The 17655-nt window shown below is 37.7% G+C and overlaps 1 protein-coding gene across 3 annotated transcripts in view; it reads left to right on the forward strand.

Moving 5' to 3' along the window:
* Positions 1-14575, forward strand: part of PRPF40A (pre-mRNA processing factor 40A) — a 36938-nt gene extending 22363 nt beyond the window's left edge. For all 3 annotated transcript variants that reach the window (XM_026697216.2, XM_087920201.1, XM_087920200.1), the window contains 16 exons: positions 232-296; positions 399-563; positions 1574-1682; positions 2127-2277; positions 3586-3719; positions 4097-4211; positions 4360-4451; positions 4624-4740; positions 6310-6447; positions 8536-8631; positions 9598-9684; positions 9780-9876; positions 9986-10047; positions 11046-11174; positions 11675-11737; positions 13328-14575. In XM_026697216.2, coding sequence (XP_026553001.1) covers positions 232-296; positions 399-563; positions 1574-1682; positions 2127-2277; positions 3586-3719; positions 4097-4211; positions 4360-4451; positions 4624-4740; positions 6310-6447; positions 8536-8631; positions 9598-9684; positions 9780-9876; positions 9986-10047; positions 11046-11174; positions 11675-11737; positions 13328-13420 — 1713 coding nt within the window. In that variant the 3' untranslated portion in view covers positions 13421-14575. The remainder of the gene's footprint in view (positions 1-231; positions 297-398; positions 564-1573; positions 1683-2126; positions 2278-3585; positions 3720-4096; positions 4212-4359; positions 4452-4623; positions 4741-6309; positions 6448-8535; positions 8632-9597; positions 9685-9779; positions 9877-9985; positions 10048-11045; positions 11175-11674; positions 11738-13327) is intronic.
* Positions 14576-17655: the final 3080 nt, after the last annotated feature.

Raw genomic sequence — 17655 nt, forward strand, 5'->3', positions numbered from 1 at the left:
AAGTGTGCTATACATGATATTTGTCATCACTATTATAGAACTTTTTGAGGGAAAATATATTAATTATATTGGGTAAAAAATATCCTGATTGTAAAACAACAAGCTAGATAACTTAATTTCCTTTAGATAACAGAAAATTACATAAGATGGAGCAGTTCTTTTTTAGCTCCTCACTTGTGAAAACAAAATGTCAGTTCCAGAGCTTGTGTGATTTATCTTCTGTCTTCACAGCGCGTGCCATCCATTGCCTCTTGGGAACAAGCTATGAAAATGATCATTAATGATCCAAGATACAGGTATCACTATATTATTTTAAACGATTCTTTGCAAAAATGACTATTTTTTAATAAGCTGGATATAAAAGGGCTAATTTTAGTTGGTGTTTCCTCAATTTGCAGTGCTTTGGCAAAATTAAGTGAGAAGAAACAAGCCTTTAATGTTTACAAAGTCCAGACAGAGAAGGAAGAAAAAGAAGAAGCAAGATTAAAATACAAAGAAGCAAAAGAATCTTTTCAGCGTTTCCTTGAAAATCATGAAAAAATGACATCAACAACCAGATACAAGTAAGATTAGCTAATATACAGCCCAATGCTAAAATCTTAGTATCGTGACTGAGATCTTTCCTTAGGAACTCTATGTCTACACACAAATTGCAATAACTACGTAAGATAGGCTGGTGGGAATGACAGTTCTGGTAGTCCTGGGGTTACTATGGCAATTGGGACAAAAATATGTGCTACCAAATGATGCAGTCATAAAGCAAGTCATTGCATGTCTCCATTGCTTAACAGCTGAAATTTTGGTACTTCTGGTTTCTCTGTAGGAATGCAGGATTCATTAAATGAAAACCTCTGTGTATATGGGAAGCAGGAGCCACAAGCAAGCAGACTTTGGTGTGGGGAGGCAGATAAGGGCTACAAGCTTGTGGGGAGGGGGGAGATGAGTGTCAGGGAGCATGAGGCTTGCTGTTGCATAAAGCTAGAGATGGTAGATCTTACCAATGACAGCCTTCAGCAATCTGCCCACTGCTGCTGTCCCCAGGCCTCAGTTTCAGGCCAAGCAGTGAGAGTGCTATCATGTTGGTAAATGAATATTTTCAGTATTAGTTGACAAGGAAATTGAAGGAAAATACTTGGATTGAATTAGAGTAGAGATCCCCAAGCCCCAGGCTATGGCCCACAACTGAGCCTTGAGCTGTTTGAAACAAGCTGTGAAACGGGAGTGAGTGGGTGGTAAGCGCACACGCGCATCCCCACTTGCACAAGCAGCAATGTGCATGCACGCTCCATTCACATGGAACCATCACCCCACCCCACTCCCAGCCAGTTTGCAAAGCTAAAAGGTTGGGGAACTCTGAATTAGAGGTAGAGAAATTGGGAAGAACAATAATACAAATACTAGTGGTTGACATTTCAGAATACTTTTCAGATCTGTGTTAACTGCATATGGAAGAAAAAATAACTAGTTTAGATAATAGAAGGAATAAGATGCTGGTAGCTATCAAGGGAGAAGGAAGTCAAAAGAAAATGTTTTTAATAGATTTACTATATAATTTTTGTATTCCTGTATGTAGAAAAGCTGAACAAATGTTTGGAGAGCTGGAAGTCTGGAATGCAATTTCTGAACGTGATCGCCTTGAAATTTATGAAGATGTTCTATTCTTCCTGGCAAAAAAAGAAAAGGTAATTGATTCTAACAAAAACAAAACAAAACAAAAATCCGTGTTGTACTCTGAGATAATAAGGTCAATTTTTAAACAATATATTTGAGATTTGGAGAGTAAATTTCTGTCATGGTTGCTATAAAAATGCCTAATGTTTGTAATTGTTGACTGATAAAATTTGTTTATTAAATAATTAACAAATGAATAAAGAGAAAACTTGATGTTCTAGTGTCGGAATTTTCTAGAAAGGAGTCAAATTTGAAAGTCTGGTAGTTTCTTGCTAAGATTAACACTTATCATCTTTCCCTGCAAAGTGTGATTTTTATAGAATTGAAAGTTCAGGCCAAACCACAGAAATAGGATACAGTTGTTCAATATTTGTGCATGTCTGTCATATCAACTATGGTCAATGCTGCATTTTAGGAAAACATCACTATATTTTATATGTCTGTCTTTTTTTCAGGAACAAGCCAAACAGCTAAGGAAGAGGAACTGGGAGGCATTAAAAAACATTCTGGACAATATGGCTAATGTCACCTACTCTACCACTTGGTCAGAGGCTCAGCAGTATCTGATGGACAATCCTACATTTGCAGAAGATGAAGAACTTCAGAGTAAGGATAATTGTGTTTTACGTTTCTGTAAAAAAAATAAACTTTTGAGTGTAATTGATAATAGCAACTCATCTATTAAAACTGTTAAATCAAAATAATAATTGAAGGCTTCTGCCATTCCAGAATAAGTTTACCATTCCATATAACCACACTCTCAAAATCCTCTCCAAGGAGCTGGGATTTACCTACCATGGATTTGGACAGTGTGGTAAGATTTGTGTAGGATAGAATACTGGGAACATGTTTCCCTACCCCGTAAATCTGCCTCTTTCAGATTGTGAAGATATATAATTGGAATCCATATATAGAGATATAATTTTAAACAAGATATGAATAAACACATTTATTTTACTAAGAAATTATTTTGCTCTGAATTATAATTAGCATAGGGCAAGTATAGAAATGAATAGTGCATATGTCGAGTTTCCAAGAGGAATCGTGAAGAAACCTTGCCAGTACATATGAATAAAACAACTAGGTAGGCATTTTCAGTATATTGTCATTCAGTTTTTAGAACCTCTGTGTCACATAATTTTTGCTTTCATAATGGTATAAAACCATTTTTTTTCATTACCGTCCTAAAAAAAGACCCCTAGGTTGGGAACATAGGCTTTAAATTAGAGATGAGGTTATAGAATAAATTGCTAGTTTATAATTTCGGAATCTCACTTTTAATCCTGAAGCCAGTTGGTTAAGAAACCCAGTCTTCAAGTTTAAGGCTGAAAGCTATTTTTATTTTGTATACCTCTTAATTGTGCTTTCTAGCTAAAATGGCTTCTGATGTGGGTTTTTTGCTAAAATTATTATATTCTGAAATCCATTTGTAAAGAAGTGACCTTTTGTTTGTTTGTTTGTTTGCCTAAGACATTTTCTTTTAAGATAGTTGTTCCTGACAAATTAGTTTATTTTAAATACATAGAAACAATAAAAATGAATTATGCCACATTTTGATACAGATCCTTCTGTATTCATCAGCCGTTGCAAGTGCGTGAATCAAAACTTAAAAGACTCTATTGTATATTATATCAGTTGTGCTGAATGTTGAGCAAGGGCCATTATGAAATTAGGCCACTTTGGGGACACTTGGAATTATCAATTTCAGGGTCAGAGACTTTTGTGTAGCTCTATATTGCAGTGTTTCCGCACCCGATTTAGTGTGACATAACATTAACTAGTTTAATATTTACAGCGATGAACAAGAAGAAAAAGTCTTGTGTTTGAAACTTGGAGAAGATCACAAACCAAAAGGATTTATATTTTAAGAGGCATATTATTTAAATTTATAAAAATGTATTCCTGTTTTTGTAGATATGGATAAGGAGGATGCCTTGATCTGTTTTGAAGAACACATAAGAGCACTGGAAAAAGAGGAAGAAGAGGAGAAACAGAAAGGCCTACTCAGAGAAAGGCGACGACAGCGAAAAAACAGAGAATCTTTTCAGGTTACTGAGAAAATGTTAACTTCTATTTAATACCATCTGAAGAGCTTTCAGCTATTTTGAGTATCGGCTAGGTAAAAAAAAAATTAGCAACTGTTCTGATTCTGAATGCAGAAGCTAATCTTCCCAAGTCTTGTGCGATTTCTAAGCATTGTGAACATTTCAACGATTTCCCTTCTTTGACCGTAGAAAATTTCTTCCAAGATTAAGAGCTGGAGGAGGGATGCTGAGCAAGAGAGATTTTAGTACATTGGAAGAGCTGACTGATTTGTCTTTCACATCAGAAGTTCTTTATGCTTCTTTGGGATTGTAAAACAGGACAGTGTCTGGCTTTTTAAAATTTAATTACAAGATTCCTCATTTTCTACTTTTCCCCCCAGATATTTTTGGATGAATTGCATGAACATGGTCAGCTACACTCAATGTCATCCTGGATGGAGTTATATCCAACTATTAGTTCTGATATTAGGTTTACTAATATGCTTGGTCAGCCTGGTAAGTGTACCCTCTCTTGCTTGGGCTAAGTAATGTTTTAATAATGTGTATGAATTTTTTTGTTATTTCTTACAGTACATTGCTAAGAAATAGAGATATGAGTAAAGAGAACTTTTGACCTATATAAAGTCTCCCCCCCCCCCCTTAGGTTCAACAGCACTGGATCTTTTCAAGTTTTATGTTGAAGATTTAAAAGCCCGCTACCATGATGAAAAGAAGATAATCAAAGATATCTTAAAGGTGAAGTAATGTACATTCTTAAATTGGGGGGAAAGCAGAGTTGCTAATTCAAATTTATTGCATTTATTTCGAAATCTAGATCTAGTTTTAAAAATAGTAGTATTGCATTACAAGTATTTGTTTCTGTGGGATTCCTATATTTTCCAGTATTATCAAAACCATTATATTTCAGGATAAAGGATTTGTAGTTGAAGTGAGTACTCCTTTTGAAGACTTTGTAACGGTCATCAGTTCAACTAAAAGAGCTACTACATTAGATGCTGGAAATATCAAACTGGCTTTCAATAGCGTAAGTTTTTTTTAATATATCAATAAATGTTAACACCATTTCATATGAATAACATTATTAAATGTTATTAGTCTGCAGTGTCTATATATATACACACACACACACACACACACACACACATACATACATACACACACATGCATACATATACATATGTGTGTGTGTGTATACATGTATGTATGTATGTATGGTATTCAGCTTTGTTCGGGTATTTTCCCACGTCATTATAGTTGTGCTTTTAAAGTTGTAGCAATATTTCGGCAGAATCTCATCTACCATCATCAGGCTTCTATATTGTGTTCGTCTGTGAGTCAGACTTTCACAGCCGTTTCAGTTTTAAATTGGGGGCTGAAACTGAAACGGCTGTGAAAGTCTGACTCACAGACGAACACAATACAGAAGCCTGATGATGGTAGATGAGATTCTGCCGAAACATTGCTACAACTTTAAAAGCACAATTCCCATGTAAGATTAAGAGTATCTTGACGGCGACGTTTCGGCGAGGTCCCACTCGCCATCCTCAGGCTGGTGTTTTGGGCCAGTGCAAGCAGTGTGTGATTGGAGCTGCCATCTCTCTATAAATACCGGGGCTGGTGTGCTGGGCTGCGCTGCTGCCTCTTGATTGATTGATGGAGTTGATTTTGGCATAATGGGCTGTGTGATGGACTTGTGAGTTTTGTTGTGGAGATATCCTGGATCTTGTGCTGTAATCTACAAATATATATATATATATATATATATATATATATATATATATATATATATATATATATATATATATATGATTTAGCAGTTCCAATTTTTTGTGTGTGTGTATGTGTGTGTGGCCCAAACAGCAGCGACACACACACACACAAACACAAAATTAGTACTGTTGAATCTAAAGTATAAATTGTGATGACATACACATTCAGGGGGCTATTTAGGCAATGCCAGATCTTGGTTTGAAATTGAAATTCTAATGCCGAGAGTTCAGAGGGCATCCAATTCCAGGGGTGGGATTCAACCAGCGTTACTACCAGTTTGGTGACTAGGTTTTGCGTGTAAAAACCCTTGAGCTGTGCCACCCGGACAGCTGGAAAGCGCTGCGTGCAAGTGCGCAGCATTTGAAAAGCCTCTTTTTTCCTGCTTTTTCAACCTCAGCTGTGCCGCGCAAAGCAGCTGAGGTTGAAAAAGCAGGAAGTAAAGGACAGGTAAGAGCCCGGGCGGGCAGGTGGGCCAAACCGGTTCTGTGTCTGCTGCTCTTCAGAGCTACCGGTTCTTTAGAACCGGGCAAAACTGGTAGCATCCTACTCCTGGCCAATTCAGATACTAGTCTAATGACCAGGGCAATGGTCTCTGTTTTGTCTGAAGAGCTAAATTAAAGTTTGCATAGATCTGTAGACCAGAATTTAATCTGAGATTTATTCCTGCGATGCCAAACCATTATTTTGTAGATATACCTGAACAACTTCTATGTATGGCAAATGATAAGAAAAGTGTTTTGCAATGATACTGCATTATAGCTGTTTTTCCCTCTTTTCCTGCAACAATCCTTTCTTCTAATGGCCCTTTGAATTTTTGATGCAGCTGTTAGAAAAAGCAGAAGCCCGTGAACGGGAGAGAGAGAAAGAAGAAGCTCGCAAAATGAAACGAAAAGAGTCTGCTTTTAAAAGCATGTTGAAGCAAGCAACGCCTCCCATTGAATTGGATGCAGTCTGGGAAGATGTAAGTATGTCCTACAACATTTTGATTTTTTTCTTTTATTTTAAAAATTAAGGAACTTTTGGCAACTATTTTAATTGTTTAACCTATTACTGGGAAATGACCTTCAAGAAATGTAGTGTAATTAGTAGCAAATCTTTTCCAAAGAAAAGAGGAATGATAATAGCAATATGATCAAAGAGTGTAATTTAAGTACACTGCTCAAAAAAATAAAGGGAACATAAAAATAAGACATCCTAGATCTGAATGAATGAAATATTCTTATTAAATACTTTGTTCATTACATAGTTGAATGTGCTGACAACAAAATCACACAAAAATTATCAATGGAAATTTAGCAACCCATGGAGGTCTGGATTTAGAGTTACACTCAAAATTAAAGTGGAAAAAAACACTACAGGCTGATCCAACTTTGATGTACTGTCCGTAAAACAAGTCAAAATGAGGCTCAGTAGTGTGTGTGGCCTCCATGTGCCTGTATGACCTCCCTACAACGTCTGGGCATGCTTCTGATGAGGTGGCGGATGGTCTCCTGAGGGATCTCCTCCCACATCTGGACTAAAGCATCCCCCAACTCCTGGACAGTCTGTGGTGCAACGTGGCGTTGGTGGATGGAGCGAGACATGATGTCTCAGATGTTCTCAATTGGATTCAGGTCTGGGGAACGGGCGGGCCAGTCCATAGCATCAGTGCCTTCGTCTTGCAGAAACTGCTGACACACTCCAGCCACATGAGGTCGAGCATTGTCCTTGCATTAGGAGGAACCCAGGGCCAACCGCACCAGCATAGGGTCTCACAAGGGATCTGAGCGTCTCATCTCGGTACCTAATGGCAGTCAGGCTACCCCTGGCGAGCACATGGAGGGCTGTGCGACCCCCTAAAGAATTGCCACCCCACACCATTACTGACCCACTGCTAAACTGGTCATGCTGGAGGATGTTGCAGGCAGCAAAACGTTCTCCACAGCGTCTCCAGACCCTGTCATGTCTGTCACATGTGCTCAGTGTGAACCTGCTTTCATCTGTGAAGAGCACAGGGCGCCAGTGGTGAATTTGCCAATCTTGGTGTTCTCTGGACGCCAAACGTCCTGCACGGTGTTGGGCTGTAAGCACAACCCCCACCTGTGGATGTCGGGCCCTCATACCACCCTCATTGAGTCTGTTTCTGACCGTTTGGGCAGCCACATGCACATTTGTGGCCCACTGGACGTCATGTTGCAGGGCTCTGGCAGTGCTCCTCCTGTCCCTCCTTGCACAAAGGCGGAGGTAGCGGTCCTAATGCTGGGTTGTTGCCCTCCTACGGCCTCCTCCACGTCTCCTGATGTACTGGCCTGTCTCCTGGTAGTGCTTCCATGCTCTGGACACTACGCTGACAGACACAGCAAACCTTCTTGCCACAGTTTGCACTGATGTGCCATCCTGGATGAGCTGCACTACCTGAGCCACTTGTGTGGGTTGTAGACTCCGACTCCATGCTACCACTAGAGTGAAAGCACTGCCAGCATTCAAAAGTGACCAAACCATCAGCCAGGAAGCATAGGAACTGAGAAGTGGTCTGTGGTCACCACCTGCAGAACCACTCCTTTATTGGGGATGTTTTGCTAACTGCCTATGCTTTCCACCTGTTGTCTATTCCATTTGCACAACAGCATGTGAAATTGATTGTCAATCACAGAAGTGTGATTGGCTTGGAGTTACATTGTATTGTTTAAGTGTTCCCTTTATTTTTTTGAGAAGTGTATTTTAAGGAATAATTCAGAGAAACAATAATGAAATGGAGAAATTCTCAGTGGAGTTTTTATATAAAAGGATGACGGGTGTGTTTCGAAAGATTTTTTTTATTAGTCTTAGGTTTAATAATCATAGAATAATATTGTTACTGCTATTGCTGGAAACAAAATTTTGTTGCTGATGTAATATTAATACTACTTTATGAATTGCTGTCTAAATTCTTAACCTGAATTAATGTCATACAAATGAATTCATGCCTCCATTTTCACCAAGGAATCCTTGTGTACGATACAGTTACAGTAATAAGAAATCACGAACTGCAAAAAATCTATGATTACCTTATGATTCCTTTTTGATATAGATTCGAGAAAGATTTGTAAAAGAGCCAGCATTTGAAGACATCACTTTAGAATCGGAGAGAAAACGAATATTTAAGGATTTCATTTATTTACTGGAGGTAATGTCTGACATATCATTTAAACACAATATTTTCTAATAGATTTGTACAGATTCTCAAAGAATAGTTACTTTAATGTTCACTGAAGGGTATTATAGCTATGTTGACACAGCTGAAACCGGTAGTTGTGAGAAAGATCTTCAAAGGGCAGCTGCGGTACACATCCAGAAAAATGTGGGGGATAAAGGGAAGAAAAAGATGGGCCTGCCAATTGCAGCCAGTGTGCTGCTTCATGGTGCCAGGAAACCATAGCATATTTCTTAAGAATTTCCCAGTCTTTTATTCTCATGCATGATTTTTCCCCAACATTTTGATAGTACTTTATATTTTTTTACAATAATGTTATCATGCACCATATAGTGACTGGGATCATTTTAAACCCTAGGGATATATGTCAGTTTGAGCACACTACTGATTATTGATCTTCATGAGCCACCAGGGTTGTGCAAATCCTTGGAAAAAAGTGCTTTAGAATTCACTTGGCACACCTGTTCTTCAGCCATTAAAACTGCTGTGTCTTTTTCTGCACAGGCACAACTATCTCAGAAATTGCTCTTGGTAATTTATGGTTGTGTACAATCACTTCTCAGCGCCCCACCCCCACCCCCTCCACCTTCATTCCCTTCAAATTATAAGAAGATACCAGCTAGATTTAATCCTCATCCTGCAAAGATTGCTGAGGAAAGGGTCTAAGGAGAAATTCGTGGCAGGCTGTGGCAGTATGGTAGTGCTGAAATTTGTTCAAGCAAAGTAGTAGTTCTTCAGTCTCTCTCCTAGTAGATTTGCTGAGACTTTTGGGGGGGGTTGGAGTGGGGGAGGAATGCAAGACTGAAATAAGACCACAAGGGAGGTTTCCAAAAGCTTCCCGTTACTGCCTCTGTGTGATTTAGGCATGTAAGAAAGCAGCACTTTCATTACTAGATATTGCTTTTTAAAGCAATAATTCTGATTCTTTTGATATTGCAGCACGAGTGTCAGCATCATCATTCAAAGAACAAGAAGCACTCTAAAAAATCAAAGAAGCATCATAGAAAGAGGTCTCGCTCTCGTTCGGTAAGGCCTTTGATAGCATGCTGCCGGGAACTCATCTCAAAAGTTATCTTTAAAAGCTCTGGTATGTTAAGCATACTTTTTTATTTCTTTAAAAGGGCTCAGAATCGGAAGATGACGATAGCCATTCAAAGAAAAAGAGGCAACGCTCAGACTCGCGCTCAGTTTCTGAACGGTCCTCCAGTGCAGAATCTGGTATTTTTATTTTTTTTTCTCTAAATCTTCTCTAGGGGAAAAAAAAAGTAGTGCTAAATTTCAACAGCCTGATTTCCCTTTCATTTCCTAATTTGTTTTGCGTTAATAGAGAGAAGCTACAAGAAGTCAAAGAAACACAAAAAGAAAAGCAAAAAGAGGAGACACAAGTCTGTGAGTATTTCTGTTTCGCATCTTTCGGTTGCAACACCGATTTTCAGTATCTTACAATCTTTTAAGTTGTAAATAACGGTTATGCATCTGTCTCACAGCTAGTTAGTCTGATCAGCAAATGTATGTCTTTATACATGCAATTTATATAACTCCCTGTGGTGGTGCTAAGTAGCATGCAAAGATTAAAACCCAAAAAGTCATAACATGACTAGTAAACCGATACTTTAAAAACATGAATGTATCATGTGCCTGGGTTAGAAAAACCATTAGTGCTTTAGTGACTAAAAGAAATTACAAAGCATTCAAACAAGCACGTGTAACTTCTTGATTTAATTTCCTGTGCAAATATTTAAGTCTTTAAAGCCTTAGGAAAGGCAACGAGGGCCAAGATCATCCCATAGGGCAGGTACAGTAAGAGAGAAGGGATGACAGGATCTGGAATATGCCAACTCTGTTCATTCTGATGGGGTGACAGAGACAGGCGGCCTAATACTGATAGATTATACCGTAACCAAGGATTAGGGTTTGTTTTTAAATGAGAACTTAAATGAGAATTCAATTCAGTCTTGTAGGCCCATTTGCAACAGCATTGCTGCATATTTAGGTTAACTGGAACTGGGCCGTGGAAGTTGGTTGGCCAACTTCAAGCTTTACCTTTTATTTTTCTCCTCCTTTTGTGAACTAGAATGTCATTGTGCCAGTGCTTGATATGTCAGATTATTGAGCAAAGGGGGAAAGCCAAAATTTGTACTCTAGTTGGCTTGACTTGGTATCTACTGTTAAGATAAGCTTCAGGGTTTTATGTAATTCTGAAGAATTAGTGGAAGTTGGAAGGTTTAACCCAACACAGTTTTACAGCATTAGTTTGGAGCACAAGAAAATTATGTAGACAGAGTATATTGCCGAAGAGTTCACATTTTAGAAAAATCTTGGAGTGGTATACTAGATTGCAATTTATTGCTTCTTTTGATTTATATTCTTCATTTTATTTTGGACAGGATTCTCCGGAATCGGATGTGGATCGAGAAAGAGACAAAAAAGAGAGAGAAAATGAAAAAGAAAGAAGTAGACAAAGATCTGAATCTAAGCATAAATCGCCACCTAAGAAGAGACCTAACAAAGATTCTGTAAGTTTGTTTTATCTTACCAAGTTCAGTATATTAATAACTGCAACATTTCTGAATTATACATGGTTTCTGGAATTCTATCTATTTCCATTCCACATCCACAGTTTACTTTGATCACACATGAGCATCCCATGGAGCACATAACAATCTTTGACAGTCTTTGATGTGGCTTGCTGCATGTGCCTTGCTCAGAGTATGATCATGTGCACACACACGCGCGCGCACACACACACACAGTGAGAGAGAGAGATTCATTTCTAGTAAGTTGGAGAAAATGTATGAATGATGCTGGGGAGAAGGTTTGGAGCAATCAGCCTGCTTGCTGATCCCTGCATGCAAATCATTCTCAACACAATCTGCCAAATAAGTGTTTAAAAGACTGGTAACACAGCAGATCCTCTCTTCAAACTCCCTAAAACACATCATCATCACCCTTTTTGATGGGCTGGATAAAGTGCAATTTGCATAAGGAAGGTCATTCTGGCGTGTTTTCTTCCCAGCACAATCCTGCAACCAACAGTGTTCGATTACAAGAAACATCAGAAGAAGCAGATCAGATTCGGGTAAGACCAGATATATTGCATTTGGTGTGGTATGGTATGGATGGGGGTGGGGCATGAGAACAAAAAGAAGTAAGGTTTGCACATACCTTTTATGAAACGCAATTTTTGAAAGATCTCAGAATATCTAATTCAGTATGTTTGAACTGTCAGTCTTTGGAGACTCAATTAAATCTGTTCAGATCGGAGAGGAGGAGGAGTAGATAAGGTTAGTTTATACAAGCATTTGCCAAAAAATGAAATTCCTGTAACATCTTTTATGCCAACACATATTAAGTGACACATATTATTCATCTGAATGGTAGTACAAATGTTTATTATATCCTTCTAATTAATATATTTTTGACATGTAGAATGGCACTTGAAAATAACGAAAGAAAATTAAGATTACAGATGACCTAGATGAAAACAGGACATGACCTCAGGAAGTTTTACTTAGGCTATTGGATATGTAATTATCAGAAACAATGTTTACTTGAATATATGAATGCCTTTGTAAAGTTAACTTAGAGTAGTAGTTGGGGATATGGGAAGGATAGTTTGCAGTGTGAAAGTTATTTGTGCAAAAATATTTTTTTAAAAAAATAAATAATGCTGGCAGAACCTGGTTAGGTGAAAGCACCCAGCTGATCTTCAAGTTGATCTAGATAGCCAATTACAATTAGTCCCAGTTAATACATAAATAGGAGTTTATCTGAAGGGTCGATAGTTTTAAATTGATAGTTCCAATTACCATTTTTTCCCAATTGATAATTCTAACTTTTCTTAAGTCTTGGATTGAGGATTCAAAGATCACTTGATCTGTTTCATCTGGCTGTGAAGTATTGAAAAACTTGATACACTTGTCTTAGATGACTAAATGAGAATCTTAAGCAAGTTGTTTTTTAAATATTAAAAATGGATATTTAATAATAGTTAAAGGGTCAATAAATCTTCATCTGAGAGAACATAACAGTTTAGTGCTATTATGCCAGCAATGTTCCTGGATGGATTATTTGCAAAAAATACTTTGTGATTTGCCTTGGGGAGCATGCCAAGGAATATCATTATTTTTTTAAAGAAAAACTTTTGGATTGAATGAATCAGTTGTCCGTCAACATGAGTCTGCTTAATGGAATTGATTCTTCTATTAATGTTATCACAGTGATAGGTATTTTGAGTGCCAATTTGAGTAGGTGCATTTGAAGATGAGTAGGAAAATAGCATTAGACTACTCAACAGTGTTAGACACAGCTCTAAAATAGCTTCTTAAGTTCTGGTTGTACCTAGATAATCTCTTCACACTCTCCATTTGCATAACAGGAAAATACATTTAGTTTAGCACAGAATTTTAGAGAAATAATTTTCCAGTGGATCTGTTTTTTTCATCATCAAACCAGTATGAAATCTGTATGACCTGCTGGCAGCCAAATTGCATTTCTTAATATGGAATTTGTATGGAGCATAAGAGGTGCCGTCCAATAAAATCAGTCCTGGAAGATGGGCGTTACAGGGTGGGCTGGGCCAGAGAAGCAGCTGGTCCCTGATCTAAAGGAATTGAATCCCTGACTGTATTCAAAGGTGAACCAAACATTTGTCATTATCTGTTTGCAGGGTAATTGGGATACCTCTGGTAGTGAATTAAGTGAAGGTGAGCTTGAAAAACAAAGGAGGACCCTCTTGGAACAACTGGATGAAGATCAATAAGAAATATTTATACCAAATATGTTTACAAATTTGATTTAATAAAGATATAGATGACTAATTTCAGGAAATGGATTCCAATGTTCTGAGTTACAGTGGCATAATTGTCGCTCTTCGGTTCTCTTGCATAACTAAACATTTGACACAGGTAGCAGTTTGGCAAAGACGGTGAACATTCAGGATTCAACCTGAAATCCTATTTCTTATCATCTAGATAGCCTGTATATATCCCCCCCCATGTACCTTTCCATTCTTCAGACAGCACATTAGGATGAGCAGAAAAGCTTTTTTAAAAAAAAAACCCTTTAAAATAGTGGCTTGGAAAAGTATTTAAGCATTTCAGGCCTCTCATCTCTAAAATGGCTCACACTCAAAAGCCATTAACTTCTTTTCCTTGTCAAAGAAGGTCCAAGAAGCTCGGTAATTTTCTTGCAGTTCCAATTGGGTTGGGTTGTTACTACTTTTCAAAGAGGAGAGGAAGAGGGAAGATGCTTTTTTTTCTTGTTTTGATTTATGGTAATCCAGGAACCGGTGTTAGGTTTTTGAGAGTTACCTTTCTGGCCAAATTGATGATGGTGATTTCTATTGAACACTGACCGTAGGTTGAAACGTATACAAGAGTTTTTACTCAGAGCTTAATTTTTAGTGTTAAGTTTTAAAACTGTGAAAACTAGACGATTGATGGAAATCCTATTAGGCCCTTAATTATAAATTTGGTAAAATATACTTATGAAATATCATAGCTATTACTTTTATTAGAGAAGAAAAATCTGGAATATTTAAAAATAAAATTGGTAGAGGGCATTGTTTTAGCAAATCACAAAATCAGACTGTAAATTAATTACAATATGTTGCCTTAAGGACTTTCCGAAGAATGTACCACCAAATTTTCAAAAGCAGTTGCAATACTCTTGTTTAGAAAATCAATGTTGTTGTAATATTTTTCATTTAAGATATGTTGATCTGATGTTTAAAACTTGTTTTCCTTTTGTTCGGTTCTCTTCCTTTGTACTAAATAACTTCTATCTGACGTTGATTTGATGAAGTACTATCCATTCATTCAGGAGTATTGACTACTGTGGTACAGACTAAAATCTTTCTGATTTGAATATTTTTGTACATTTTTATCTCTTATTAAACCTTGTCTTCTAGTGTGTACTAGTATTTTTCTGTTTTATAAAAACTTATGTAAAGTTGACACATAACAATTTTACATTCTCTCACTTGTTACTTTGAAGAGTGCATGTAGAAATACATTTCTCTAGTATAATCGTTCTAACATATGTTTAATCATAGCAACAGAAAAGGCCTCTCCGGGATATATCATAGCATTAACATGGAATATTTTATGTGATTATTTAAATATAATGATGTTATTTCAAAGTTGATTTTTTCACTAGAGTAATTATAAGTCTTGATATTTCTTCAACTTCCTAAGAAATAAGACTTTTAGAATCAGTTGCATACAGTCAGTCATTCTGATTACATATATTAATTTACGTAAAAGTTTGAACCAATGGTCACACGAAAGGTAAAAAACATCAGGCACTTCTGCTACAACCTCCTTCAAGACAATGTGAAATGTGAATGAAAACGAACTCCTTTTTCCAGCAGATGTCTCTCCTGCAGTTCAATTGCTTTGACAACTGTTCATGATATGCTCCAAACTCATCTTTGCTTAAGATGTAATCCGATCATTTAGTGACAATTTTATTTTTTCCATTGCTTCAAATAAAATCATAGTGCCATATTCAGAAAAGGACAAGGTACTCGGAAATATATTGTTGCAGAATGATGCTGTCAGTTTCTAGTGATAAGTTGTAATTATTCTCCAGGTTATGTATGGATCATTGATGTAGAACATGATGGAATCATAATATATATTTTGCTAAACTTGTTAAAAAAAAACCTATTTTGAAAAACTAAGTGTTGTCAGCTAGTTTAAAATTCCATAGTAGTAGTGAACAAGAGACGGACAAAAAAACCAGCCTCCCATTATACTAGATGGCAGATTGTGACTAAAATACTCAGGTTTATATTGAGACTAGAATCCTACCCAGGACAACAGGTCAGCTGCTCTCTCCCCCACCCCCATGCAGTAGTATTTATGTAAAATACTTTTTATTACTTTGCATAATTTACATGAAGGGACATGTTTCTAAGCAAATATTAATTTTTAAAGCATTGTCTTTATTTTTCCATTAAAAATAAAATGCTATAAATATATCACTGTTTCTTAATATTTATCCAAATCTATGCAGGGTACATGGTAACTCAAATTTTCAGTTTATGGAGATGTAGAAATGTGTTTTTGTCTTTCCATTTGTAAAATGTCTTCTAATCTTCCTTCAAAAGAGGTGAGCAATATATAGCAGAGCTTTTTCCTTTGTCGTACATGGAAGTTCTGCTGTTGGCTCAAGGACATTCTTAAAGGGAATTATTCCTCTTGCTACGAAGCCAGGCAGGATCACTTATGACAGTCAGCTTGCCAGTTCTTTTTATCCTGTCTCTGCCCACAAGCAAATTCACAGAAAAACTTGATATAACTTTGAACTTTCTTCCCTATGATGCCTGTAATCAGGAAGTTCTACACTCTCCCTGGACACATCAAGGAAAGCTGGTGATTGGGCTTGCATTCTTGGACATGGCCCTTTAAGAGAAGCAAGGGCTTGATGGACCCAAATTGCTCTCCTACTTGCCCCAAAGGCCCTTTTTTCACAGGTGCACAATAGATAGGATGTTAGGTGTCTGAGAGCAATGGGATTCACAGGAGTCAGTCTCTGGGAATCGAGGAACTCAGAGATTGAAGGACATTGGGACATTTCTTCTGACACCACATCAGGGGAGGCATCCAGACCTCTAGTAGTTCAGGCTTATGTTTGTCCCCTTGGACCCCACGATGCCCTCAATGTTCTGATGCCCTAGCCATTCAAGGAACCCGATGCACGGTAAAGGTCATGGTGGCCACCATCCTGAAGAGATCCAAGAGAGAGACTGGCTTTTTGTTTAAATCTCTTCGGTAGTTAGCAATGTTATTTGAGAAGAAAAATAAACAATGACTCCGAGGATGCTTGGCATAATTCCTTGAGTGTAAAGTCAGGCTTTTATCATCAAGGAGAAGGGAAAGTTATTGATGGAAGAATGGAGTCTTAAAAGAGCTCAATCCACTTTCCATTGGCCCACTTTCCCATTCTGGGTAACCCCAGTATTTCTTGTATTATATTATAGCACTTTGATCCCAGACGAATTGAGTCAGGAAGATTAAAAAAAATTATGTGGCAGGCAAACAGGCCCTGGCTCTAGCCATGTTCAAGTCTGGTAGATGCTCCTGTAGCCTTGTGATGCCACTAATTGCAAGAGAACAGCTAATAACTCCAAGGATTTCTACAATTGATGGAATGGCATTCTTTGAGAGAACTCATGAGACTAATATTTTGATATTCAAAGAAGTGAGGGTCATATCTGTATTTAGCCAATAATTTGGGGGGGAGATGACTTCTAGTGACATGAACTAATGACAAGCTGCCAAGGCAAACTGGCCAAGATGGGAATCTCCACTGTCCTAATCTAGGGCCAGTTCTACAAAATTCTCCGTGCCAAGAGACTTATGTTTAAAATCTGGAACAAGGCTAAGTCCATTTGCCTCCAAGAGCAGCAATGTTAGAAAGAATATATGTATTTGTCCTCTTTGTAATGGAACGATGGGATTAGTGCCTTCCCTCATTGTCACTCCTTTTTCACCCCCTACCTAAAATTAGCTACAAAAGTATCTGGCCCCCGCTTTGGTAACCTACCAGCTGTATTTTTAATTACTGGTATCCATGTGACTGAGCAAGAAAAGTGCATATTCAAGTAAAATTGTGATGTTCTAGTGTAATGGGTTTCTGTGCTCTAACATGGTGATGGTGAACCTGTGACACATTCGTCACAGATGAAGCTGCATTTTCAGTGACATGTCAGCATTCACCAGCATCAAACAACTATTCTCAAAAGCATGCCCCATTCTTTTGTGATTTTTGGAGGTTGCAGAGGCTGTCCAAGAATGGGATGTCTTCTCACACGGCCTCTGGCCCCTCCAGAAGGTACATGAGAGGGCCGTGCAACTGCCTTTGAAAATTGTCTGAGGATGGTGCGTGCTTTTGCATGGTTTTTGGAGGCTGTGGAAGCTGATGAACATTGAATTACGTGAATGTTCCTTTTCCTCTGTGGCGTAGAGAGTCCAGATAGATTAGGTAGTG

Source organism: Pseudonaja textilis, chromosome 1 (assembly GCF_049901715.1).
Source record: "Pseudonaja textilis isolate UNSWEBS1 chromosome 1, rPseTex1.2, whole genome shotgun sequence".
NCBI lineage: Eukaryota > Metazoa > Chordata > Lepidosauria > Squamata > Elapidae > Pseudonaja > Pseudonaja textilis.